Source organism: Aspergillus undulatus (genome assembly GCF_047715775.1).
Source record: "Aspergillus undulatus strain CBS 261.88 unplaced genomic scaffold BDV17scaffold_8, whole genome shotgun sequence".
In the NCBI taxonomy this organism is placed as follows: Eukaryota; Fungi; Ascomycota; class Eurotiomycetes; order Eurotiales; family Aspergillaceae; genus Aspergillus; species Aspergillus undulatus.
This window is the reverse complement of record NW_027396612.1, coordinates 248,006-273,138: the sequence shown is the minus strand read 5'-3', so window position 1 is coordinate 273,138 and position 25,133 is coordinate 248,006. Positions and strand designations below refer to the sequence as shown.

General features: G+C 51.7%; 10 protein-coding genes across 10 annotated transcripts; 5 read left to right on the top strand and 5 right to left on the bottom strand.

The window, feature by feature from the left end:
* Positions 1-171: 171 nt before the first annotated feature.
* Positions 172-1,706, top strand: BDV17DRAFT_288430 (uncharacterized protein; the record flags this gene model as incomplete). Its single annotated transcript, XM_073761410.1, has 2 exons — positions 172-448; positions 511-1,706. The coding sequence occupies 2 exons, from the start codon at positions 172-174 to the stop codon at positions 1,704-1,706; spliced, it is 1,473 nt and encodes a 490-aa protein (XP_073618678.1).
* A 113-nt stretch (positions 1,707-1,819) lies between these two features.
* Positions 1,820-3,559, bottom strand: BDV17DRAFT_301474 (putative proline permease; the record flags this gene model as incomplete). The annotated part of the gene is made up of 2 exons (XM_073764265.1): positions 3,175-3,559; positions 1,820-3,125 (listed from the first exon to the last, which is right to left on the bottom strand). Exons 1-2 carry the CDS (start codon positions 3,513-3,515, stop codon positions 1,820-1,822), a joined length of 1,647 nt encoding a protein of 548 aa, XP_073618677.1. The 5' UTR covers positions 3,516-3,559.
* A 680-nt stretch (positions 3,560-4,239) lies between these two features.
* Positions 4,240-5,725, top strand: BDV17DRAFT_288428 (putative MFS transporter; the record flags this gene model as incomplete). The annotated part of the gene is made up of 6 exons (XM_073761409.1): positions 4,240-4,415; positions 4,463-5,034; positions 5,080-5,272; positions 5,324-5,396; positions 5,445-5,499; positions 5,556-5,725. 6 exons carry the CDS (start codon positions 4,240-4,242, stop codon positions 5,723-5,725), a joined length of 1,239 nt encoding a protein of 412 aa, XP_073618676.1.
* Positions 5,726-5,979: 254 nt separating this feature from the next.
* BDV17DRAFT_288427 (NUDIX hydrolase) lies at positions 5,980-6,855 on the bottom strand (the record flags this gene model as incomplete). Its single annotated transcript, XM_073761408.1, has 4 exons — positions 5,980-6,190; positions 6,241-6,562; positions 6,615-6,721; positions 6,815-6,855. The coding sequence occupies 4 exons, from the start codon at positions 6,853-6,855 to the stop codon at positions 5,980-5,982; spliced, it is 681 nt and encodes a 226-aa protein (XP_073618675.1).
* Positions 6,856-7,060: 205 nt separating this feature from the next.
* BDV17DRAFT_288426 (uncharacterized protein) lies at positions 7,061-8,437 on the bottom strand (the record flags this gene model as incomplete). Its single annotated transcript, XM_073761407.1, has 2 exons — positions 7,061-7,692; positions 7,762-8,437. The coding sequence occupies 2 exons, from the start codon at positions 8,435-8,437 to the stop codon at positions 7,061-7,063; spliced, it is 1,308 nt and encodes a 435-aa protein (XP_073618674.1).
* Positions 8,438-11,925: 3,488 nt separating this feature from the next.
* On the top strand, positions 11,926-12,516 carry BDV17DRAFT_288424 (uncharacterized protein; the record flags this gene model as incomplete). The annotated part of the gene is made up of 1 exon (XM_073761406.1): positions 11,926-12,516. The coding sequence occupies one exon, from the start codon at positions 11,926-11,928 to the stop codon at positions 12,514-12,516; it is 591 nt and encodes a 196-aa protein (XP_073618673.1).
* A 3,345-nt stretch (positions 12,517-15,861) lies between these two features.
* Positions 15,862-16,641, top strand: BDV17DRAFT_288423 (S-adenosyl-L-methionine-dependent methyltransferase; the record flags this gene model as incomplete). Its single annotated transcript, XM_073761405.1, has 1 exon — positions 15,862-16,641. The coding sequence occupies one exon, from the start codon at positions 15,862-15,864 to the stop codon at positions 16,639-16,641; it is 780 nt and encodes a 259-aa protein (XP_073618672.1).
* A 467-nt stretch (positions 16,642-17,108) lies between these two features.
* BDV17DRAFT_288422 (SET domain-containing protein) lies at positions 17,109-18,212 on the top strand (the record flags this gene model as incomplete). The annotated part of the gene is made up of 2 exons (XM_073761404.1): positions 17,109-17,861; positions 17,931-18,212. 2 exons carry the CDS (start codon positions 17,109-17,111, stop codon positions 18,210-18,212), a joined length of 1,035 nt encoding a protein of 344 aa, XP_073618671.1.
* Positions 18,213-18,649: 437 nt separating this feature from the next.
* BDV17DRAFT_301468 (major facilitator superfamily domain-containing protein) lies at positions 18,650-21,123 on the bottom strand (the record flags this gene model as incomplete). Its single annotated transcript, XM_073764264.1, has 5 exons — positions 20,303-21,123; positions 20,114-20,248; positions 19,888-20,057; positions 18,766-19,839; positions 18,650-18,697 (listed from the first exon to the last, which is right to left on the bottom strand). Exons 1-5 carry the CDS (start codon positions 20,505-20,507, stop codon positions 18,650-18,652), a joined length of 1,632 nt encoding a protein of 543 aa, XP_073618670.1. The 5' UTR covers positions 20,508-21,123.
* BDV17DRAFT_279946 (C2H2-type zinc finger protein) lies at positions 20,767-23,770 on the bottom strand (the record flags this gene model as incomplete). Its single annotated transcript, XM_073759805.1, has 9 exons — positions 20,767-21,409; positions 21,468-21,857; positions 21,907-22,034; positions 22,082-22,216; positions 22,273-22,702; positions 22,760-23,304; positions 23,364-23,496; positions 23,547-23,601; positions 23,656-23,770. 9 exons carry the CDS (start codon positions 23,768-23,770, stop codon positions 20,767-20,769), a joined length of 2,574 nt encoding a protein of 857 aa, XP_073618669.1.
* Positions 23,771-25,133: the final 1,363 nt, after the last annotated feature.

The window sequence follows — 25,133 nt, the reverse complement described above, 5'->3', positions numbered from 1 at the left end:
TGATGGAGACATGGTGTAGTAACATTTGCTAGGGGAAGAAGAAGACACATACCTACCCTCCTTCTGTCTCTCAACCTCATCGTCCCCCACCACCCTCCCCATCACTTCCGTCCGTCTCTTCCATCAACACAACCCACCTCAACACTTCAAGCGATAGTGCCAAATTTCGACATGTCGGGACGCTGGGTAGGCTCGAACCATGGACGCGCTAGATACGGGGCCCGAGACAGAGGCGGTTGGTCTCGTCCGGGAAGAAGGATCGGTGCAGCAGTGACAGGACCTCTTGTTCCGGAGCTTGGAGCCCTGTTGGCTACAATCACCAAGAGTGATCTTGTTGATCAACTTCCGACTTCCTTGTCCAAGAATGAGACTCCAAATATCACTGATTGTAAGCTGGTGGGATCTTACAACTGGCTCAACAAGAAGTCTCCGACTATCCTTGTACCCGGTAAGAATCAGGTTCCAGCACGAGGACTGGAAGAGCAAGCAACTGACAGTCACAATCATTAGGTGCTCCTCCTCAATGGACCCCGGCCTCGAAAGCGAACAAACTCCCCGAAGACAGCGGCTCGTACTTCCGCGATCAGAACGCAGCCAGATATGCCGTGCATGTCTTCCAGCCCACAATGGAGGCAATTCTCAAACAGAATCCGAATTTCGACTTGGACGAGATTGATATCGTTGCTTGTGGGAGTACTCTGGGAAACCTTCGCAGATTCATCGCAGAGCCAGAAAAAGGATTCAGGTTCATTGTCGAGGCGATCGGCTCAGCTGTGTTTCTGGTGCGACGTGAGAACTCGCCTACACAGACAATCCCGGCCGTACATGGATACGGACATACCTTTCCAGAAGCGAACACAACCTGGGGACAGGATGTGAGGAATTCCGAATCACATCAGCGGATTCTCAGATACCAGTTTGCCGGTCTTTCCTGCCTCGTCCGCTACGAGGGCGATGGATATCTTCCAAATCTCCACCACCCGTCCGTCCACAATGGAGAAGACGCAGGTGATACTCCGAAAGATATCGTCGAGTCCTTAATGTCGATTATAGTCAGCCCCGCCCCATCTGACGGAAAGCCAGGCCTTACCGTCGAGACCGGAGGCGAAATTGTGCCGCAATCTGCCATATTCGACCTGAAAACCCGGACCGCCAGAAAGGAATATACGGATGTTCTGAGGGCCGAGCTTCCCCGCCTGTGGCTCGCTCAAATCCCCAACTTTGTGGTTGGCTTCCACAACTCTGGTGTCTTCCGTGACGTGCGTGTCAAGGATGTCCGCGCGGAAGTCAGCCAGTGGGAGAGGGAACACAAGGGCGATTTAAAAAAGCTCGCGGCGCTGCTGAAGATGCTAGTTGCGTTTGCCCATGGCCAGCCGGACGGGAGATTCGAAGTTGTGTCTGAAGGTGGAGAACATGGCGAGTTGGAACTGAGGGAAGTTAGTGGCGATGTTAATTGCTGCATCTCTGAGGCGATGAGAAAGCGTTGGATAGACAATGGATATGACAAGAAAGGGGCCGAGGGAGAAAAGTCGCCAAAGAGAAGCGAGCATGTGTTGAAGGAAGCGGAAGGTGAAAAAGATGAGGAATATTGGACGGGGCAGGAGCGAGACGAAGACGGCAAGTCAGGTGAGGACGACTCGGGCTCTGAGGAAGATTTCACGGCGTGCTCTGCCTCCTGCGGTTACTGTGGTCACTGTCGTTATTGAGCTGTTTGGAGGCATTTTAAGTCAATAGTTAAAACATCATGAACTTGGATTTGCATCGGTGGTTCTCGAGCATCCACAATAGTAGAAATAAACAACACTCTAGACAAACAAATCTACCACATCCGCTCCCAACACCTCCTCCCCCAATGCATCCCTGCTAACTCAGCCCTCCTCCTCTCCTCAAACCCCCCATCCTCCCAAACACGACATTCCGCATCAACTTCCTCCTTCCCCGAATAAATATCCGCCTCAGCAGCCTCCACAAACTTCGTCTTATGCCACACCTTCCAAAAGACAAACATAACAACAAAGAACCCAATCGCAAAGTAACTAGTAACAAACCCCTGCGTATCCCACGGCGAAAACACCGTAAACCCATTAAAGATCGTCACGGCCCCACCAATTACCGCGGCCAGTACCGCCCAGTACGGCATTAAGGGCGCCGCGAAGGGGAGGTACGTTTTCCTATCGATCCCCTGGGCTTTCAGGGCGCGGTACCAGAAGAGGAAGATGATCACCATGCACGTGTATGTGAGGACAAGCCCGCAGGTCGTCAGGTCAATGAACCAGTAGAAGACAGTGGAAGAGGAGGTATCAGCCACCAGGAACGTGATGCAGGTTATCAGGGAGACGACGAGGACGCAGTAGATCGGAACACCGGACTTCGTACATTTGAGTAAGAAGTGCGGGGCTTGACCGTCCTTGGCGAGGGAGTATAATGTGCGACTGGATCCGTAGACGTATGCGTTTCCGCAGGACCAGCCGGAGAGAAGGATAAGGACGTTGATGAGACCCGGCAGGCCGTGGACGTTCAGGCGCTCGATACCGATGACCCACGGGGAGGCAGCGGAGCCGGAACTGCCGTCGTCAATGGCGGAAATGAGGTCGGGATCTTGAGAGTTGCAGATGATGGTTACGGCTAGGGTACCAATGACGTAGAACCCGACGATGCGCCAGAAGATCATCTTACAGACGCGGGGGATCGTGAAGCGTGGGTTCTGGATCTCCCCAGCCGCAAGGGCGGGCATGTCAGGCCCCGCGAGGGAAAAGGCAGCGTAGACGATGACGTTGACGAGGCCGAGAAACCGGCCGGTGTCGCCTTTCGTATAAAACTCGTACATGACGCCGTCCGTCCAGTTGCGGAAGCCGTAGACGTCGTGGTTCGGGTTGCCGCCGACCATGGTGATGAAGGTGAGCAGGACCAAGCCGATGATGAGGAGGACTTTGGTGGAGGCCATGATGAATTCGCTTTCGCCGTACCATTCTACTGCGACGATATTGAGGATTATGCATACGACCATGGCCATGACGATCCATACTGCTGGGTTGACGCTTGTTGTCCAGAATTGCATGATCGTTGCGACGGCCGAGTATTCGACGCATACTAACATTACCTCGGCGTAGAAGTATACCCAACCCCTGGATGGTTAGCACTTTCATCAAGATGGTAAGATTGAGGAGAAGTCACATGGCAAAAGCAAAAGCAGGATCAACGTAACGAGCAGCAAGTTCGAAGATGGAACCTCTGACGGGGAGGTATGCGCACATCTCTCCAACACAAAGATAGCACGGCCAGATGAACAAGAGTCCATATAAAAGGTACCCCAGAACGACAGACAATGGACCAGAGTCTCGCATGTAAGAGCCGATGCCTACAAAAAGACCAGTTCCGATGGAGCCACCGATCGCCATGAGCTGGACATGGCGAGAGGACAGACCGCGCTTGGTCTGACCGTAGGGGGTGACTGTGCCTTCGGCGGTAGTGACGGGGCTGTTGTCGACAGACGGGGATTTCTTTTCCGAGTCCATAACGACGATTTATCCCCATTGATAGCCTGAATGCCAGGCGATGCCAGGATTTAAGGCCATCTTATATCCCTGCAATGGTGCTGTAGGGCGAGGTTGATTATCGTTGGGATGCTGATATGCTGATAAGAGTATCAGATGGCGGAGGGCGCTTACCCAGAAAGGGAGGAGATGGCGATGCTAACAATGTCAAGTGATACCGAGGATTGCTTATCAGCCAGAGATATCTTCTTGTCATGCCAGTCATGGCCTGTCATGCATGCCTCCGAGGCGATCCCGGTCGTTATCAGTCGTCTTATGCGAGATCATCACCTCATGCTGTCAGACAGACGTTATCAATGAACATGGATTCTATCCATAGAATCTCACGATAGTTTCCCTCTGGGCTAGACTGGGTGGACTCCAACTGCAACTGGAAAGTGGAAATTGGCTCCCCCTCATTCAACCCTTGCTGCAGCCGCTTGCCAGGTGCGTCAATCGGAATGATATTGTTTTTATCTTTGCAATACAATATGCCAAAGGAAGTCCGAATGTCTTTACCCCAGATTCCTGGCCTTTATCGCGTGGTTAGCAGTGCGGAACCGCGGGCCGGTAGCTGCTCCACCTGCTGCTGGCGGAATGCCCGAGTTGGGCTGTCTACCAGCCTCAGTTAGCATCGGTTTCCATCCTTTCTCCTTAAGAAGCTCATCAGTTCTGCTCCACGATATCACAGCTCTCTTCGTCAAATATGGAGGCCCTACAATTCGAACCCACAGGCCCCCCAGCTCCCCGGTTGCTCCTGCTCAAGCTCATCAGCTCGGGCTTCTCGTTCTTTGTTGCGGGGATCAACGACGGCAGTCTGGGCGCGCTGATTCCCCACATTCGACAGGAATATGACATTGACACCAATATGGTGTCCATTGTGTACGATCTTGGACTTAGAACATTGAGGCCTCCGCTGATTTTCCTAGATATGGCACCACTTTCGCGGGCTGGTTTTTCGCCGCACTCACCAACAGCTATCTCGGCCAGTACCTCAACCTCGGCGTCTTCCTCGTCCTTGGAGCCGCTTTGCAAATTGCAGCGCATGCCCTTCGACCATGGGGGCCACCCTTCCCATTATTCGCGGTGACATTTTTCCTCGCTGCGCTGGGACAGGCCTATCAAGACACCTATGCAAATAACTTCGTGTCGACGGTAAAGGGCGCCCATCGCTGGCTAGGGTTCATACACGCTATGTACATGGCAGGCTGTCTCGTTGGACCATTTGCGGCGACAGGCGTGGCTTCTTCTGGGAAGGGCACTACATGGGAGCTCTTCTACACCGCACCCCTGGGCCTAGGCGTGATTAACTTGATCCTCGTAGGCGCGGCATTCCGCGAGTGGATAACCTCGAAGGAAGACCAAAATGAGACGGTATCGTCGCCCGCAACGCGCCAACGGAGTGCAGCGGCAGAGATGCGCAAGACCCTTGCTACACCTGGAGTGTGGCTCATCAGCTTGTTTTTCTTTTTCTTTCTCGGGGCAGTCATTACTGCTGGGGGTATGGTCTACTCATATTCCCGAAGCGTCCTACTAACGCAAGCAGGCTGGATCGTGGAATACCTCGTCGGCGTCAGAAACGGCGATCTGAATCAGATGGGCTATGTCCCTGCGGGCTTCTACGGCGGTGGCTTCCTGGGCCGACTACTACTCGCCGAGCCGACGCATCGCTTCGGAGAGCGCAGGATGATTTTCGTCTTTGTCGTGCTTTGCTTAGCATTGGAGCTAGTCTTCTGGCTGTATGAGTCCGTTGACTATCATGACTGAACTGGACTAACAGTCCTATTTAGGGTCCCCGACATCATCACGGAGGCCGTCGCAATCAGTCTCCTGGGCTTCTTCTCCGGGCCTTTCTTTGCCACCGTATGTGTACCTCTACATAAATAGCTTAGACTAAACTAACAGGTCCAGGGCATATCCGTCGCATCAAAGCTATTCTCAGAGGAAATCAGGTCGTCGGCGCTCGGTACGTACTTTCGCGATAATCACGTAGAGTACAGGGAGACTAAGCAGCGACGACAGCATTCATATTCCTTCTCGGCCAAATAGGAGGAGCAATTTTTCCTGCTGCAACGGGCGTCATAGCGTCCGCGTCTGGAGTCAAGGTCCTCCAACCTATCCTCGTGGGCTTGCTGGGCGCTACGGGCGTTTCGTGGCTAATTATTCCGAAGCCGCGTCTTCATCATGACTAGACCTGTAATGCTGCCCCACTCATGTATGTAATACGAAGCGCGTCATTGATGATATCGGTTTTGTCGGTGCCCGAGTGAAAGTGGCTGCGCAGGAGATGCTAAATGGTTATGAATAACGGAAAAGGAACGCTACGGGAACGGATGTATAGGAGAGAATTTATTTAGGGACTGGTACCGGCTGACTTGCCCCCTGAATCAGCATGTGTGCGGCAAAGGGGCATAGTAGAAAGGAGCGAAGAGGGCTAAATCCTACATCATGCGCTTGGAAACACTGATCCGATTTCACCACCATCATCATAATCGCCAACAGTACCAACGTCGCTATTCAACTTAAACTCGCCGCTTTTCAGTGCTTCCAAAACCTCATCTATATCCCAGAGATAGAAGTTCTCGACCTCGCCGTCGCCAGGCACAGGAGTGATACGCAAGGGTAGTTCAAGGTCATAAGACGTATTCAATCTCAGGCTGCAACAATCCAAAATCCTATCGAAATTGAGGTCCTTGGAGGGTTTAACGTGGTAATAACTAATCGCTCCCGAACGAAACCCTTATCAAGACTCGCCTTCTGCACCGTCTCTCGAACGGCAGCTTCCCGCAGCTGATCCGCAAATGCACTCTCTAATCCACCTGCGGTAGTACTATCTAACATCCCAGGATACGTCTGCTTATTTCTCGATCGTCGTCCAACCCACAATAACAGTCCACAGGTAGGATGCTTAACGTAGCAGATGACCTGCACGCCGGGCGCGAGGATTCCGATGAGTGATGAGGCGCTGTGTGCGATTTCCAAGAGCGTGATTTTGTTTCCGTCAGGAAGACGGGTGGTGATTCTTGACACTGCCGTTCAGGATCAGCTCTTGGTCGTCGCGATTAACGACCCAGCCGGCACTGGCGAAGTCGAATGCCTGAAGGATAGCCTTGGGGACATGGCCGAAGACCTGGGAGGTGCTTGAAATTTTGAAGTTGTAGTAGTTATGTAGATAGTCGATGTAAAAGCTTGAGTTATCGGTGAGGCATGGGAAGCTTGTGGGGTGGTGGGACTAGGGCAAGTAGGGTACATTCAGCGGGGCAGTGGATGGGGAGACTAACTTGTCGCACTCTTTGACAATGTCAAGCAGGATTTCCGGCATATTGCAAGGCTTATTAGGAGTGGTTTAAAGAGAAGGAAAGTTCATTTCAAAACGACAATGAAGGACAGATTAACGAGCACCTAAGATAAGCTATTGACAAGTGTCCAGATCAACAACCAAGAACAAGATGGCAGCAGATACAGTCCACAACTCAACTCCACAGCCAACCAAAAGAAAGACAAAGGACACAAAAAAGCCAGCCCTATCACCAATCCTCCGCAACATCCTTCAATTTCTCGTTCATCTTGTCCATAAATTCCTTACTACCAAAGCCAAACCGCTCGCATTCCCCTCCCGACGACGCCGCAGACCCATAAAGTTCCATGATGGCCAACAAGGCAAGAGACGCCTTGGGCTCAACCAAAATATCATAGATTTCCATCGACGTCATCTGAGCAAGCCTGCTAGAAAGCAGTCTCCGCAACGCCTCTTCAGAATGCTCTCTCAACCCTGCCAAAAAGTCACAGTCGACCGTCTCCTCTTCCTCCTTCTCAGTCTCGTAGACGGCCTTAATGAGCTTCAATTTGTCGGCCTCCGGATGAGTCAGCGTGATCGTGGACTTTGTTGTCTTTGTATTGTATGCTATGACTTTGTCCAGGTCGAGATGTTTGACGAGCAGATCGATGAGTTCCTCCTTGGTGTGCATCTCCATGTATTCGGCCACTGGCGGGAGTTTCAGAAAGCGCTCGCCTGGGAGAAGTGCAAGCATCGCGGCTTTGAGGCTAACAATGTCCACCTGGTTAAGGGTCGTGGGCGGTGTCGCAGCCTCGGTCTCGTTTTCGTCGTCGTCGTAGTCGCACTCGGCATCAGACTCATACTGCAGGGGGTCTTCATCATCTGCAGGGGTTTATTTCATCAGTGGTAGACTAAGACAGCTAGCTAGATAAGAGCGGCCGGGTAACATACCTGAATCCAAGTCCATAGCTACGTCGTTGTCCTTGCTGAAATTGCTGCTTGTTTCCACCTCTTCCTCGTTTTCTGCGCCGCTGCAATCGCCCTTGGTGTCTTTGTCCATGACCTCGTCCTCGTTCTTGGGACATGCAAACTCCCGCCAGTCTATTTTGGGCACGCTGGTGCGGTACACATGATACTGGAGCTTGACCGGTTCCTTTCTCTCCTTTTTCACTTTCACCTGGTTGTTGGTATCGTTGTCGCCATCGCCATCGCTACAGTCGCTCTCCCCCTCTTCTTCCTCTCCCATCTCCTCGTCCTCTTCTTCTTCATCCTCCTCCTCGTCATCATCCTCAGAACTTTCCCCTGCGCCCTCTTCTCTATCCTGAACGCGGTTCTCAAACTCAATCTCTGCCTCAACCCCAACCCCAACCTTAACCTCACCACCAGGTGTCTCAGTACGAGACTCACCATCCATATCATCATCAACATCACCGTTAACAGCGATGCAGGAAGAAGAAGAAGCCTCCATGCTGGAAAAGTCCCGCACAGGGTCAAGGTACTCCGGGGTGGAAGAGGAAGAGCCCATGCGCGTCCCATCTCTCTCTGTCTGGCCGCAGGTGGCGTAGGAGGACGACGGTAAATACATATCGGGATTGATCGCAAGGCGGTAGAAGTATTCGTCTGACATCGTGCACTCAAGCCCCAAGGGCTTAGACGGGGCTGACGGGTTTATTTTTCAGCTCGATAAGCTCAGCTCAGATAGAGTAAGATGAATGGGCAGTGGGCTGGGGAAATCAAAGCGGGGCCCTGTCCGGGTGACGCTGGGGCATCGCTTGAATTGATCATGATCCAGGAGGGGTGACCGGTCTGCAATTCCTACCTTTTATGCGAGAAGCCAATTCTATTCTCCCGACACTGGAACGCATAGTTAATTGGTCCATGTGACCGCAGAAAAGCAAGCCGCGAACCTAGATGTCCATACATCCGCTGGAACGAAGACAAACCCTAACTCCAGCGCCGGCGAGGATTTCATCTCCGTAAACAATAGATGTCATGTCTGAGGTGATAAGATAAATAAACGTCATTCCTAAATTGGGCTAGGAATATATACACACGGCACCACGAGAATAGTCTACGATTTCTACGCTCTAGATGAATCTTCTGAGAGGACCCCGGACATGGAATGGACGCCGCCCAAGCCGGTAGATAATGGATCTTCCGACCAAAAGTGCTGCACGAGATATGAATAAAAGACAAAGACTTGCGAGGGAAGGAAGCATCATTGTAGCTCATTGTCTACCTTCACTCAAAACACATCACAACAAAGATGACTAGTCACCACATGACATCCCAGTAAGTAAAAGACCTGAAACCAAGTCAGCGAGATAAATGGCACGCGCAAAATAACATAGACAAATCTAGAAAACCCACCAACTGCAAAGACCACAAAAAAAATCTATCTATCAAGAACAGAAAAGCCAAGCTCTCCTCTTCTCTCCACCAAAAATGCCAACCATCCAATCCGACCTCCGCTTCATGCTCCGCAACCACCACATCCCAACAAACGGAGAAATCATCGCCCAGCACCTCTGCTGCGCCTGCGAGGCAGTCTGGCCGTGGAAACTCCTCGACCGCATCGTCGACCCGGAGAACTACGTTCCCTGGAACAGGGCCTGTGATGAGTGCAAACGGGTCCACTATGTACAGGAGATGGTTGATCGGGGTGTAGTGCATGAGAATTCGATGCGTGAGAAGGAGGGAATTGAGCCTGTTCCTACGACTGGAGTTGAGAGGGATGGTACGGGTGCGGGTGTTGGTAGCGTCTGGACGTGATGGGCAAGACGGTAGGGGGGGTGCAAGGCGAAGGCAGAGGCGGGCTCAGCCCCAGCCTTCAACGGCGTCCTGGGGGCAGACTGCTAGTGCTGGTGTAAATCGGAGACTACCTGCTACCCTAACTCGATCCGATGATCATCGGCTCCATGTCGGCGATACGGGAATGGGCTTCTACGAGGACGAGCATGGGGATATAGATATGGGGACTGGGGATATTGTTGAGATTTCGCCGAGGAGAGTAAGGATCGGTCCGCCGAGGCATCCTGGGGAAAATCGTTAAGTTTAGGGCCAAAAAATTATGGGATATCCGGCTCAATGCAGTCTGATGTAAAGAGCATTATGCAGATCTGGTGAATTTGATAGGACTAGATACATTCGTCTAGAGAGGTTTATGTTGCTGTATTCTGTCAAGCCAGGAGCACACACTATCTCCTTGTATAGAGGCACCAGGTAGTCGATCATACCCACGCCAAGTCACCCAGAGCTGGGATCTGATGTAATTGAGAGAGCAAGAACTTTCCAGGATGTTAAGGTCTCAAACAAGACTTGAAAGTCGCCCTTTTGTAGCTATGGAGAATAGCTATTCGTAACAATGGCATAGAAACTGTGCAGAAATTGTAGCTGAATTCAGCACAGACTTCCCCAGCTACAAGGACGGTTGAAGTATAATTTTGGGTCCCTGAATTAGTCCAAGAACTGTACTTTATCCCCAGCAAAGGGAGATACAAAGATAAACCCATAGAGTCCGTGGACAATGGAAGCAAAGGCATTGTCGTCAACATAGCCCCTTTGTATACCAGCAGTATTTCCCAATAAATTGCGCCAAAGACCGCAGGTTCCACGGTTCACCAAGGCAAGAACCAAGGCTCACTCCCTATGGATACCCTCCTAAGGAGTATCGACAAGCCACCGGTAACACCCCCAGGAATGCATCGCAAAGCCATATCTGTGTACTCTGTCAAGCCCCAGGTGAGCCTTTCCGCACCCTCATCCTCATTTCACAGAGACGGCCGGAAATGGGTCAATCAAAAGCCCATCAATACCAGACCAAGACAGAAGCACCTCGCAGCTCTCCCTCAGGTTCAGGTCCAGGCTTAACGCCAAAGCTTCAAGTTCGAGAGGGAGAAGATGAGTATGTTTTCATTGACAGGGACCAATCGGACTTCCGGATCGGACTCGAGGTGTTGTTACCTCTTTCCCGCTTCGAGACACTGAAGCCTAGAGCCGAGAGTACCTACCTTGCTAACAGGGCACCTCCACCTCGGATTGCAACCTCGAGGGCCCCGACGCGGGATTGTTCCGTTCAAGGCTGGGGTGGGTCAAACACCGTGAGATGGTGGTGACGAAACACTATGGTAGAATAATACTGCAAAATCTTTCGATCATTTATTAGCAGGTTCAAGTTTTGAACTAGCAAGGGTATTTTTCTGATTGTTGGTTTTGTGCAGTGATGCCCACTTAAAAAAAGGATATAAAGAACGCAGCAAGCCCTTGGGAGTATCTTCTTATTCTCTTCCTTTCCTCCTGAACGAAGAAGACTTCGAGTCTCAAAACAGTCGGGAGAATGACGAAGAAGACGATGACGGCCCAGAAGAAGAAGAGATTCGCGATGACGAGAATGGAGTGACCGTTGAGGTAAACAGGAACAATTCTATATAAATAGATAAAGTTGTCTTACCAGGAGCAGTACGGCGATATGCCCATCGAAGACGACCTAGAAAGAGAGATTCGCGAGCACAATCGTGGTGAGGATAGTGATGGGCAGGTAGACGAAGACGAGCAGGGCGACGACGATATCGAACAGTATGATGGGGAGCGAAATGGTGGACAGAACAATCGGGGTGTGGACCAAACTGCAACTTAATACCTGATGGCGAGAAACCCATTCAACGGGACTAAGCCGTCGCTTGGGCTTCGCTAGTTGTGGTGGCGGAAGAACATCGACGTGTTAACAATATGATGCAGGGATAGGGGAAAAAATACTTTTCCATTTTCAGTGATGTCTCCTCCATGGTACCAGTTCCTCCGGGCTATCGGGATTGGTGAACCTCCAGCACTTGCAAGCCGCGATCTAAATCTAGATCATTGTTACACTATGCTTTGGGAATAACGATGTCTTCTCTTAGAGCGCCTTCATAATCACAGGAAGGCAATCGAAGCCAGTAGCAAGCCACTATATCATAGTCATGAATAACATTCTAAGTCCGCATTCATAGAAGACCTTACCATAAGAAACAAAAAAGATATAAAGACCCCCAAGTAATCTTTTACGTCAAGTTCTCTTTACAGCAAGCCGTATCCAAACATCCCTAACTGTCTTTCATATCCCAGCGTACCATCAATATGTCCTGCTTCCGCCCATTCGGTATCTACACCGACACTCTCTCCGGCACACCCATCAGCGATTTCGAGTTCCCTCGTCCAGGAATCACCCTGGACTCGCAAAGCCCAATTACAATCCCAAGTCCCACACACAGTCCATATGATTACCAAGCCACAAACCTCGGCGTCTACCTCCGCGAAACCATCGGAATAGGCTTCTACATCGCCGACAACGGCTTCACGCGCCCAGGACAAGGGATAGCCACCGAACTAATCACTTGGAACATTCTGGGGTCTTGGCATGCTATACCCGTGCGCCTGTCGGACCTCTTCGAGCTCGAGAAGGCGCAGCCCATGGAGGTAGACGAGGAGGAGATTAAGCTCGGCCGATTCGGGTACAGGCTTTGGATGAGTCCGCAGAACAACCTTTGTCTTGGGTATGGGGAGACTGTGAAGGTTGCGCAGCGGGCCAAGGTTGCCCTTGTTGATCGATTTGCGGTTTATTCTGAGGTTTTTGGGGCTGATGCTAGTGAGTCTGGGCTCGAGCCCAGAACTGGGTTTCTGCCGCAGGAAGATGGGAAGTCGCGGAGGCCATGGGCATATGCGGTGTAATCAAGGGCTGCATCGGATCAGGCTGCGCGAGCGTGGGATCTAATGGAAAGGCAAATGATGAGGGGTCGGAAAGTGGCATGTCGAACGTGTTCAAAGAGAGCAGAGTGGCCAGGCCGAGTTCATTGCTGGCAAATTCGTCGGTGCATAAGTTGACGTTCCAGTCGGGAAATTGTGTGGGCATCGCCGCAATAGGTAGTAGAAGCCGGCATAGCGGATTGATCAGGCGATTGTCGAGATATGGCTCTTTTCTTCTCGCTCGGCTGACGTGCTTGATCCGTTTGTTGTTCAGACCGTGGTCTCTTCATCCCCCGCAGTGAGACTCCGTAAACACAAGGGGTGTTCCTCGTAGTACAACGGCGGCAGGTTGGTTTGTCCTTTGAACATCTAACCTTTGCCTGGTTACATTGGCTGCATGAAATCCGAAGTGGAGGGTCAACAAGAGTTGGGGAGACCATGGCGGTGGTAGGTGAGAATAGAGGCGCGGGCATGTCGGCCATCTCGGGCATGGGAAAGGATCCCGACTCGTTTTGGTCTGGAGATGACATTTAACTTGAAGATGGTTATCCTCCTAAATACAAACGGTCTGGTAGTACAGTTTGTGGATACGACGAGGTGGAAGAGCAGAGTCGAGATCTTATAAGCACCGGATGAGTTACTTGCGTCAATAGCACCATCGGTCACATTCTCGTATATTTAGCGGCACTGGATCGCATCCAATCTCTTTCGGCGCCGTCTTCAGGCATTTCCAGACATGGCACGATGATCTCCAGTTGCAGAGATCATGGGTCAATCGAGAGCGTGTGTGACGGACCCTTGCTTTTCTCTTGGAGATCGACCTGAACAAGTTGCCAGATCACTGAGGAACGGATCTGACCAAGGTAGATCATTCAAGGGCCATGGTTCATGGCCCATCCATTAGATCTGAATTCAATCCCTCGCTACATGACGCTGGCAGCTGAGCTGCGGAGCTGTTCGTGCCCAAGCACGAGCAAAGTGGATCACTATCACGCAGATCTCAATCCACATCTGAAGCTATCGCCCTACTGTCAGCGCGACGGGACGGCCTCGGGAGCATCAAAGATCTACTCGAAGTGGCCGTCTCTGGCACACTCAGGCCAGTAAGGCGGCGCGAAATGTTGTAAGTTCGAACCCCATAAATGTACTCGACTGTTGACAAGAAACGGCATCGGCAGCGAGCGCGGACTGAGAATGAAGCTGGTGACGCTCTACGACTTCATCACAGTGACAGATATCTCGACCGAGCCTTTTCTATTTTGCCCACATGTCAGAGCTCCATTCTTTAAATGGAGGCGTTGGTTGAGCAGGAAAGAAACGACGAGAGTTCTCTGCTTGAAAGATAGTTGTAGGTTGCAGTAAGCCCAGTCACATCCCATAAGACACGCGACTTAGTAGTCACCATATTTCAGAATCGTGGTAGCCGATGTCACTACTGTACACAGCAGAGGTACCTAACACGTCCAGTCTAACTACTTCGTCGTTCGTGGCCGGTCAATACCCACTTTTCGTACGTCTGTAAAGACTTCCGACATCGCCACTTGATCCTATGTGCCACCGCGGCGCTTCTCACTGTGCGTAATGGAGCAGTTGGGCCATGATGCCGAAAGATGCAGCTGGGCCCACAATGATTGATAATTGACTAGCTGGACGATCGGGTGGTACCAACAGTAGCGATTGAGACCAAATGAATCCAGAGGAAAACGATGCGATAGCTGAAGTCGCCATACGTTGAGACCACCGTCCACCAGTCATTGCAGCCGATGAGAGTTGTACCATCGAGCAACAGGCTGACGCCGACCGATTCCCCTTATCTGGGAAGTTTCTCATGTAATCCATCATACTTACTTTACAATGGCCGCAACTGGCCGGTTTCTGCAGTTCTACCAATCGCCATCATTTCTAGGCTGAGTCGACCAGTGGGTTCCGTTACAGTTCCCAGTAGGGTTGGCCGCTTCGAGCAAAGTCAAGAATGTCAAGAGCCCACATTGGGTGCGTGCTCGGTAGATGATGCCTGACGACTGGGTGTTTTGACATACCCATGGTGAGTCCAACTCGGTCCTCAGGAAGTTACAGTTCCGAGTACCGGATGAGCCACGCATGGAGATATTCCGGTGGGAAAAAGAAACCCCTTGGAGCATACCAACAAAAAGTAGCTCTGGGATACCTGTCTCACCAATAGATCGTTATTATTGGGCGATTGCAGTATTGTTGTCTGTGGAACCAGCACCCGATGCTCGGAGGTTGAAGTATCGAACTAGCTGCTCAGTTGGCCGGTATAAAAAGGGAACGTAATTAACTGCCCAAAGGATAAGAGCATGGGCTGGTGCCAAAGCCCCAACGAGATGGCCCTCGTCATTTTCTCGTGCTGTCCAGCTATAGACCTTTTTCTTGGAAACAGTGGGATAAGCGGCAGAATTGCTGATCGCTTAGACGAAAATCGGGTGCTCATACGTCGCTCTGGGAACGCTCGATCCATATCCGAGACGAGGGGTCCTTTAGTCGACGGATATTAAAGAGTAGCCATTTGGCGTACCCGACTAGGCGATGTTTCGGAGTTCGGGCAGACCACCGCTTCAAGCCGAAGGGAATTCGATAAGGGGTCGGTGTATCGAGCGGGCCGCTACATCCAGCCATCAGTAAATAGCGCTGACAGGTGACGAAGATATACAGAACATCCCTACTGTAGATCTGCACCTGCCGTTCTGCAGGCACGGTGGAGACGCTCGCAGAGAGCCATTTCCTTGGCATCAGCACAGCTCGAGAGGCGGCTACAGATTTTCCAGCGCAGGGTATCCTGCAATTGGGCAAGAAGGGTACAAATATTAGGAATCGGTCCACTAAAATGCATGGTAGTCGCAACCGCGCCGTCCAACAGCATAGCGCGCTTCATGTTGTTCAATCGAGGCGAAGCTCTATCAGTCAGGGATCTTCTCCGTCAGCTGTGCAGTGTACGATCCACGAGCCGTGATTCTTGCAAGACTCATCATACTTCGACGAGGTCAACCGTGTCAACAAAGGGTCGTGGGCGTGCGATGAAAGAGCCGGGAGAAGACAAGTTGAGGTGTTGATTGTCCCTGTGGCAGGTGCACGTGATTCTCACCAAGTGCCGCGGTCGCCGCTTCTTCCTGCTCCCTTCACTCAAACATCCGATATCGCCATGACAGCAGCACTATTTCATCCTCAGCAACTACTCATCGATCCCAGAGGGTGCAGCATCCAATGTGAAGGTCGATGATACCACAGAATATGTTCCTCCTTCCCCGAGCTTCTCTCCGTCTCTTCCCTGCTCCAACCTGCACTCGCGGATGTCGTCATTCCACGAGAACCATGGCGACCACTGACTGGAGCGCAAAACAATACCTCAAATTCGAAGCAGAGCGAACGCGGCCTTCGCGTGACCTTCTTGCTCAAGTGCCACTGGATTCGCCAAAGAATGTCGTGGATCTCGGCTGTGGACCTGGCAATTCCACCGCCGTCCTGTTAAGCCAGTACCCGAAGGCTCGCGTGACGGGAATGGATTCGTCTCCAGACATGATTCACAAAGCGCGTTCAACACTGCCTGGGGTCAATTTTGCGATGGATGATCTGAGCACCTATACCCCTCAGGAGCCGGTGGACCTATTCTTCTCGAACGCTGTCTTCCAGTGGCTTCCGCGCGATCAGCGCTTTCAGATTATCAAGCGCCTGATAAAATCGCAGCCGTCGGGCGGAGTCTTTGCCTTTCAGGTCCCTGATAATTTGAGCGAACCGTCACACGTTGCTATGCGAGAAACTGCCGCTGATGGACCATGGTCGGGCACTCTCGATTCCGCCGGACGGCAGGGGTTTCAGACGGCGCAGGAGATATACGATGAGCTGAAGCCTATATGCGCCGATTTGAATATCTGGCATACACACTATTACCACTCTCTCGAGAACCATGAGGCTGTTGTAGAATGGGTCAAGGGCACTGGTCTCCGTCCATTTGTCGACCCTCTCTCACCCGCAGATAAGGATGGTTTCCTGAAAGCCTATTTAGGGCGCCTTCAGAAATTATACCCAAGCTCCATTGATGGGAGTGTATTGTTACGCTATCCGCGACTGTTCGTGGTTGCTGTCAAGAATTAATGACGAGCGTGCTACGAATCGCTTGATACGATTGGATCTGCTACAATCTAACATCGCACTGGTGTCTCAACCAGTTTCCGATTCAACGTACAGCATGCAAATATGCTTCTCCCAGGTTTCCTTAATCCCCGGGTCAAAGTTAAACTTATTCTCGGCGACGAGCTTATCGCAAGTTGACTAGCGGAAACCAAGACTATTCGGATTTCTCCTATCAAATCGCATATTTTCGCCACGATGATGCTCTACAAATCCACTATGTCGATTTCAAGTTAGCCTTCTTCCACAGACGCTCTTTGATCACGTCCGCACGGCCAATGAGGCTGCCTTAATTGGGTCCAGATGAGTCTGTTCCACTGGCTCAGAGTGGGCCGGGCCACTTGGGGATAGCCGCATTCCGCATTTCTTCGTGAGAAATTCTACAACGCAAAAACTGCTACACCTGCACGATTTTGCCCTGTGACCTTACCATGCTGTCTTGGATCCATCCCCATCTATCACAGAGCGTTGATTCCGGCAAGGGCCGCCAACTTCAGGCCTCGCAGCGAATTCAAAAGGGCGAGGTCCTCCTCATCGACCCACCGTACGCTATCATCCCTATATCCAGCGTAGACCACAACTCCCTCCTCTGCAGCAACCCCGAGTGCAACACCTCCGTACCACTAGACACCGGATCGCGATGTTCAAATCGCTGCAACGCAGACGTAATATGGTGCAGTGACTCTTGTCGGAGCGCAGACAAACCCCGTCATGTGTTCGAATGCACTTGGCTCGCTAAATATACAAACTCCCTACAATCAAAATGGGGAGAGTACAACTTCGGCATGCTATGGCTCATGGTGCGAATTCTGTCAATACGACATATTACCAACCCCCAACCAAATGACATCAATAACACACAAAATACACCCCAGTCAACGTTCAAATCCGGCTGGCCCGCCATCGACGCCCTCTGCGGCACACCCGAAACCTGGTCCCACTCACAAGTCCGCGAATGGACCGTCCTGGTGAAGAAATATCTCAGCTCCTCCGCACTCCCACACAGCATGTCCAACGACGCCGTCCTCGCCTTGATCTGCAAGGAAGAGGCAAACTCGTTTGGCCTCTACCCGCGCGAAACAGGCGTATGCCCGCCTCCGGATCCCCCAGTCCCTCGCGGCGAACAGTTCGGGGCTGCGGTTTACCCGCGCGCTTCGATTGCCAATCATTCTTGTTGTCCCAATGTAAGACGTCCTGTCCCAACCAAGTCGCTCACTGTCTAGAGAGCGAAACGAGTCTAACATCTCACGCAGATATCCCACAAACCCGACAAAAGCGCCCGGATGATATTCACAGCGAACAGGGACATTTCCGCCGGTGATGAGTGCTGCATCACTTACTTCGATATGACGCAGTATGTGGCTCTCAAGGACCGCCGGGAGCATTTGCAGGGTTTGTTTCGGTTTAAGTGTCGGTGTGCGCGGTGTATCGCGGACGAGGAGGAAGAGCAGGAGCAGGAGCGGGAAACAGGGAAGGCTTTGTACAGTGATGAGGGAGATGGAGATGTGTGGGATGCTTTTCCTGGATTTGATTGAATGAGGCGAGAGGTGTATATGGTCTTGTCGTTTTTATCAACAAGCGGGGATTAGATGGTGGACCTCTTATTTTGTTGGGTGGCCTCTTATATAGCGAGGTGAACTACATTGGCTCGCTACGATATAGAGATCTAGTGATGAATTATACATGATATACACGGTTTTTATCTGATTTAAGCACAATATTTCCCCTGTTTCCAATGCTAGTTGATCATTTCTAGTATTTACTCATTTCATTCTTTGTGAACAGCGTCGGATAACCCTGAGGCATCTAGAGAGATATATCTCAGACCGGAGACTAGATTGAGTTCTCACAACTGGAACAGGCCATTTCCGACCGTCGTCATATTCATGGGTCACCAAAAGCTGCAATACACTAAGGTACTCGATAGTCACAAATATATATCCAGAAAGTGGCTCCGCGGCACATGGCCAGCTCAACGTACCGTCCTCCTCCGCTCCTTCATATCCATCCATCTGCGCCACTATCCAGCCTTATCAGTGCTCTGCCTCAATCGCAATGGGAGAGGAAGAAGGAGAGGACTGAACCAACCTTCGGATTCAAAAAGTAAACCGGCACACCCAGCAGAAAAACGCCCCCACAAACCGCCGCCAAAACCCCCATCGCAACAGGATAATCATATTTCTCCGTCAGGGGATTAATTCCATAACTCAACGCAAAGGCAATAATATTCTTAACGCCCACTACAGCAACGATCGCCGGACCCGGATTCTTCTCCCACGCTTCGGCCGCGAAAGACGTCGAGAGGATGAGGACGCTCACGAATGTAATCTGGAAGAGTGTCCAGCCCATATATGGCCCGCCCCAGGTTGCGCTTCCATTTGCGGTGAAGCCGTAGAGGAGGAGGGCGACGACGCCGAGGACACCGGGGAAGATGAGGAGTGGGAGGCGGTGTTCGGGTTCGTGGATCCCGGCGTTGCGGCGCGCCATGTAGACGATGAATTTGTCGCCGAAGTAGCCTGCGTAAAGCATACCGCCAAACCCGCCGAAGACGCCGCCGAGGTTGATGAGGCCGATTGATTCAGCGGGCCAGTGGTAGTTGTTTTGGAGGACTGTGTTGTACGACAACGACATGCCGATTGAGAAGCCGAGTACGACGGAGGCGACGAGGGTGGCGTAGAGGATGCCCGGGGAGAGGAATGCTTCGAAGATTTGGATGGTTGTGCGGGGGATGAGTTTTACGGGGCTTTCTGTTGGTGAGGACCAGGGGATGAGCATTTGGAGATAGGTCTTTTTCGTGCGGAGCTCTTCGGGGATGGTTTCGTTGCCTTCTGGGTGGCCGTGGGTTTCTAGGTATTCTCGAGTTTCGGACTCAGTGAGGATCCTGGTTACGCCGAATTGGTCCGTCATGACCAGTCGCCCGTTGACAAATTGCGAACTGCGCTGGTAGCTTGTTTCGAAGCCGAAGAAAATGGCGAGAGTCAAGCCGACTGCGATGGTGATCGCAAAGACCCAGTAGTACCACCTCCAACCAAGAGCAGCCACTTCGTAGGAAGCGGCTAGGTTGAGGCAACCCGTGATGGAGCTCTGTGCTGCCCAGTAGAGGCCGTATACCATTCCATGTTGGTGGACGAATGTCACCTCAGCCAGAATGAGAGGCAGGACCTGCCTAATGGTTAGGTTGAAGTAGGCAAAAATAAGGCTCAAACTAACCGACTCTGTCACTCCAGCGGCAAGACCTTGTACAATTCGCAGGGCCAGGTGTTGCGCCCAGGTATTGCAGGCGGCGCAACCGATGGTGGCTGCGAGGAGAACTACTGTCGAGACGATAGTAGTAAACCGACGACCATACAGTAGAGCCAGGGGGAGGACAAGGAAGTTGCCTTTCACATTGTACATTGTTAGCAGACGTCAGTTCGCTGGGTAGTGGCTTACTGACCGACGCCGACGAAGAGGGAAGGGAAAGTCGACAGCCACACAATCTCGTTGGTACTATGCCCTTCTTTCATATACATTTCAAAGAGCACCTCCAGGAATGCGCCGAGGCCGCCGACGAGAGACAACGACATCGCCGCTGCGGAAACAAAAAAATCAGCAATACCCCTAGACCAGTCGGGCGAAGACTTACAGAACCAGCAACAGCTGACGATAATCCCTATCTTTTCCCATTGCGTGAAATTCAGGGGATCATTGGGATCCTTGCTGGGTACTGGCAACCGCTGCACACGGCCATCGCTGTCAACAAGGACGTGGCCATGGTCGATCGACGGTTTGCCGGCTTCAACGTTCTCTGCTAGCTCAATGACCGCCTTCTCTTCGATCGGTTGAGACATTATACTAACTTAATGGCCTAGTTCAATGATCCTCAATTGGAAGACGGGGAACTTTATTTACTGTCTGGCTGTCACACCGCCAGGGGTGGAGAATGCTGGAGATGCGGAAACCCCAGAAAATCAAAAGCTCCTTGGGGTAGCCCACCGGATGTGGACGTGCCGAGGCGTGGGCGCCATCCCCCACACAAGCTCTGCCCACAATACCGGCGGTTCGCTTGGATATCCCCTTGACGCTATTGGTCTGGTTCTTCAAGAGTCTTTACTGCAAGCTCCCTAGCTCGCACATCAGATTGCGAAGATTTTCAACAAGTGGCGGCAGATTGTCTGTTGCTCCAGGGAAATTGCTGTTCAAGACCTGCCTGCCCACATCCATCACCAAACGGGGACTAGTAAGCGAACTGAAGTTGGAGCGAATCTCTCCATCAGCATCTATCGAGTGTAGAGTTAGGCTGGGGCGGCCTATGCCCTGATGAATGAAGGCCTTTTTTGGCTCAGATGCATCGTCGTCCAAGGCAATGACGGGGTTCAAACGGCCATCTGATTCGCTGTTTCTATGTTCGTTTCGCTCCTCGCCGCACAATAACAAGCCGAAGACCCAGAGAATTAATGTAGCATGATAGATCGCTAGATTATCAAATCCGCGAAGTTGAAAGGGTAGGACCTGTCGAGCCGCTCGGAGCACCTGCCCAGCATGCCAGATTGAAGTGCGAGCCTCTTTAGTCAAGCTCCACCTACGTAGATTTGGGTATTCTCGTCTGGCTTCAACCTCTCCGAATTGACCGGCGAATCTTTGAATCGAGTCGAAATTGAGGTGCAAATGCATCATCCCGAATTCGCTGAACAGAGTTGCATTTGCAGGTAGATTGACCATGTCTTCCGTTGCTGCTTTTATGGAAGAAAGTCTAAAATTGGGACAGACCCACGTTAGCCGGATCATTAGGACGTTGATAGAAAACTTACAGATCATCCTGGCGACTCTGCAACCATAGCTTTGCCACTGCGCAAGTATCATGCCGGCTGTCGTCCAATAAAGAAGCCTGTTGACGAAAGCCCGAGACTTGGCTCATAAGGCCATGTAGCGAAGCGGAATTGGCGACACCCCTGTCGACATCAACAGGAAGGTTGTTAAGAATAGATTGATCGGCTAGTAATTCCCTCAATGAGAGGTCTGAGGGCATCGTCTGCAGATACTTTGTCTGCCGTAAACACTTCCAAACAGCTGCCGTCGGGGCAAGCCATAGTTCACGAGCACACGGAAAGGGCAAAGTAAGCTCGGTATAGCTGATTAGGGCAGGTCGGTTCATTGCCGCTGCTACTTCGACATCATGCTCAAAGAGGTGATATACCAAGCTATGTTCCATTTAGTTGCCATTATATTTTATAATGGTGTTGCCCGTACCGTATCAGTGACTCCTGCTGTACCCACTGCAACCAAATACTGTCCAACTCTTCATCTTTCGCGGCACCATCTAACGGTTGGATTGGTGTATAGAAGGAGCGGTCAAAAGCGCCAGCTCGTCGTAACGCCTGCGTTATCGTCAGACTTCGCTGTTGAGTACTTTCGCAATACATACTGTACATAGTGGCTGTAGGTAGCTTTCCGCTATTTGCATTTTCCGCTTATAGCCACAGAAAATACCAATATCTAACCACACCATGGAAGCTTGAAAATACTGGAGATCCCGGAGGACACTATTGTCCGATTCGACCTGCATCACAGACTTATCAGTAAATTCCGCCTCCAAGCAAAGCTTGTGAGACCCACAAGTTGCGCAAGGCTGAGTCGAACGATTTCTAGCAGAATGACCCCGGCCTTGCCAATCGACGGAATCGCAGAGCACACGCAGCCGGCCGCAACGAGCGCCGTCAAGAGTTCAGGTCGCGAATCTTGCCGGTAAAGGGTATATGGATGAATCCATGCATCGGTTTCGGTTCTTTTTGAGATGCCGATCTTAATTAAGGCATCGAGGGACTCCGCGGTCGGAAAAGAGGGAACGGTTAGTCGGGATCCGCCAGTGGCCAGAACCAATTGGAAAATGTGATCTCGCATCTGGCTTGTAAGTTTTCCGCGAATATTAAGACTTTCAAGACGAGATCTATGCAACGACGAAATAGACGAAGTCATGTCTGCATCTTGAAGCGGAATTTGGCCCTCTTCGCTAAAGCCGTTTTGGTTCTTTTCAGGTATCCAGAGCCTAGTCGATATCAGCTCGGAGATCAGAAAACGTTTTGCAGCGAGAAACACGACCTACCATAGAGACCTTCGAAATGCGGCGACCCGCTGCTTGGTACTTTGCGTTTCGGTAGGAGCGCTCAAGTCCAAGGAAGGAGTTATCTCGACAGGTGACGGGTTGAACTCGAGAATTCTGTCCAGGTCCGCGAGGATGTCCACACCAAAAAGAGCGGCATCGGCACTGAGGGTGTCATACTCCGGGTCACGCATGAGATCGAAGACGCTCCTTGGCTGCTGTACCTCCATCAGGCTATTATGGGATAGGTCTGGCGGCATCATTATGTTGCCGAAGAATGCTGGAAATCCGTTGGCTGCCGAACAGCTTTCAAGAAAATCGTGAGACGGACGAGCCCCGGGTGTGCGCGTGGGAAACGACACAGTCGACGAGGCTGAAGCTGAATAAGTCCGCTTCCTTTTGTGTCCCTGGTCAGTTGACAGATTGGACGACATTGGAGGAGATTCGATGTCGCCCGAGACAGGGCCCTCAGCAGGCGTTGCTATTGCCTTCTCCCGTCGCCCATTCGGCTTTCGTGGCACACATGACACATCCTTCCGTTGGCATCTCTGCAGTCAATCAGGACTCTGGTCGAAACTTCCGAGGAACAAGTCGCAAGTGGACATACCTTACACGGGATGCTGTTGTCGCAGCTTGCTTTTGCAGCAGCGCACTGTCCACAGGCTTCCATAGCCCGCCCGTGCTGTTTGCTTATAGAAGTGCCATTCGCATGGACCAAAAGATGGCGTTGTAGGACGTCCCTTTCGCAATCGTCAGTGTCGTGCTTGTGGGGTCGCTGATTGTGTCGTACCTACGGTTGAAGCCGCGGTGGCAGATTGTGCATTGGAACGTACGCTCATCTCGATCTAGAAAGCCAGCCATTAGACAGGGGTTAAATGCTAGTAGGATTTGAGACTCACGAGAGTCTAGATGGCGAGCCAGATGATCCGGCCGCTCATAGGTTCTGTCACATTGCGGGCACTGATGGGGGCTAGCGGGATCCTTGACGCGTGGGGTCTTGTTTGGGCGAGACATGGAGGCATTATCGACAGTGATATAAAGTAAGCTATAAAGATCATACGACGCGAGGAGGTTGATGAGATTGTGCCGAGGAAGAAGAGAAGAGGAAGGCCGTCAAGTCGGAAATCATGTGGACAGCCCGACTGCCAGCCGGTGACGCTAGCCCAAACGAGCCTCAACACTGTCAACCTGAAAGCTCCAACACAAGATATCCAACTAAATTTGCCCCATTTGTCCATTGTCAAAGCCTGCCCGCCAGAAGGTCTGTAGCTGCTGCGGTACCGACTCCACATATCCTTAAGATCATCGTGCTAACCCCAAAGTCACAGAAACAGAAGTGCCCGACGCTAAACTATGTTCTCCGCAGCACTATTCACGCCAACGACGTCTATTCTCCATCCAGAAGAGACTCACTCAGAGTTTCACGTCGTGCCATACCGGCGGATGCCAAGGTCTACAGTCGTGCTGAGCCTTTCGAAGTCCGGACGAAGGTTGGAAGTTCAACAAGGAACGGTCAGAAAAGCCCATTCGGATAGGTGGTGACAGACTGCATCAAGATGCTTCAAGCGGTTGACGATGTGACAGACGCGGCTCGACTTCAATCGGCAAAATGGCTTGAGACATGGTGGGCAACGGCTGCTTCGTCCCCGTTGAAGTCGCCGCAGACAGGACAAACCACAACCCCTGAGGATTGAGCCAGAGTGGCTTCGTCTTCTTCGTGTCCGTCTACAGGCTGGTTGGTTTTACTGTTTTTACCCCTCCCCTTCCGGTTGTGCCGGGGTTTCGTAATGTATGCGTCCAGACCGATTTGCTCTGAAGGAAGTTCTGGCGCAGACCTGGCTGCCCTTGGAGGCGCGGGTGCAGGGATAGTCGGCGTTTGAGCAGACTCTCCCCCGCTCCCCGATCCCATGGATTGAACTCTGCCGACGCGACCATCTGTCAGTCTAACTTTGATGCCGCGCGGATGGTTTCCACGCGTCAGCAAGGTGGCAACGGTCCCTGAAACAGTTCGACCAGTCGGTTGGTCAGCTTTTAGCACGATGTTAACAGATGCGCCAGGTATGACATCTTTCGTAGTTGGTACACGAGGCATCTCGAATTTCGTGGGCTGTCTCGAGTTGTGAAATGATCCATCTCATTTTCAGACGAAGTCAACAGCGCGTCACGTGCACCGCTCAAGCTGACGCTAGCCTAAACGAGCCTCAACACACGGCACTCTTCAAGATTCTGTTCTACTCCTGGGAGAGCTATAATATATCTTGTCGGCTATGTCTTTTCTATCGATTTTCACTGAGTATCAACGTTTTGCCCTGCCTAGTCTTTCCACCAGTGCACATTTTTTGATTCCCGGGTGATTTCCGGACTGTCTCGCGAAAAC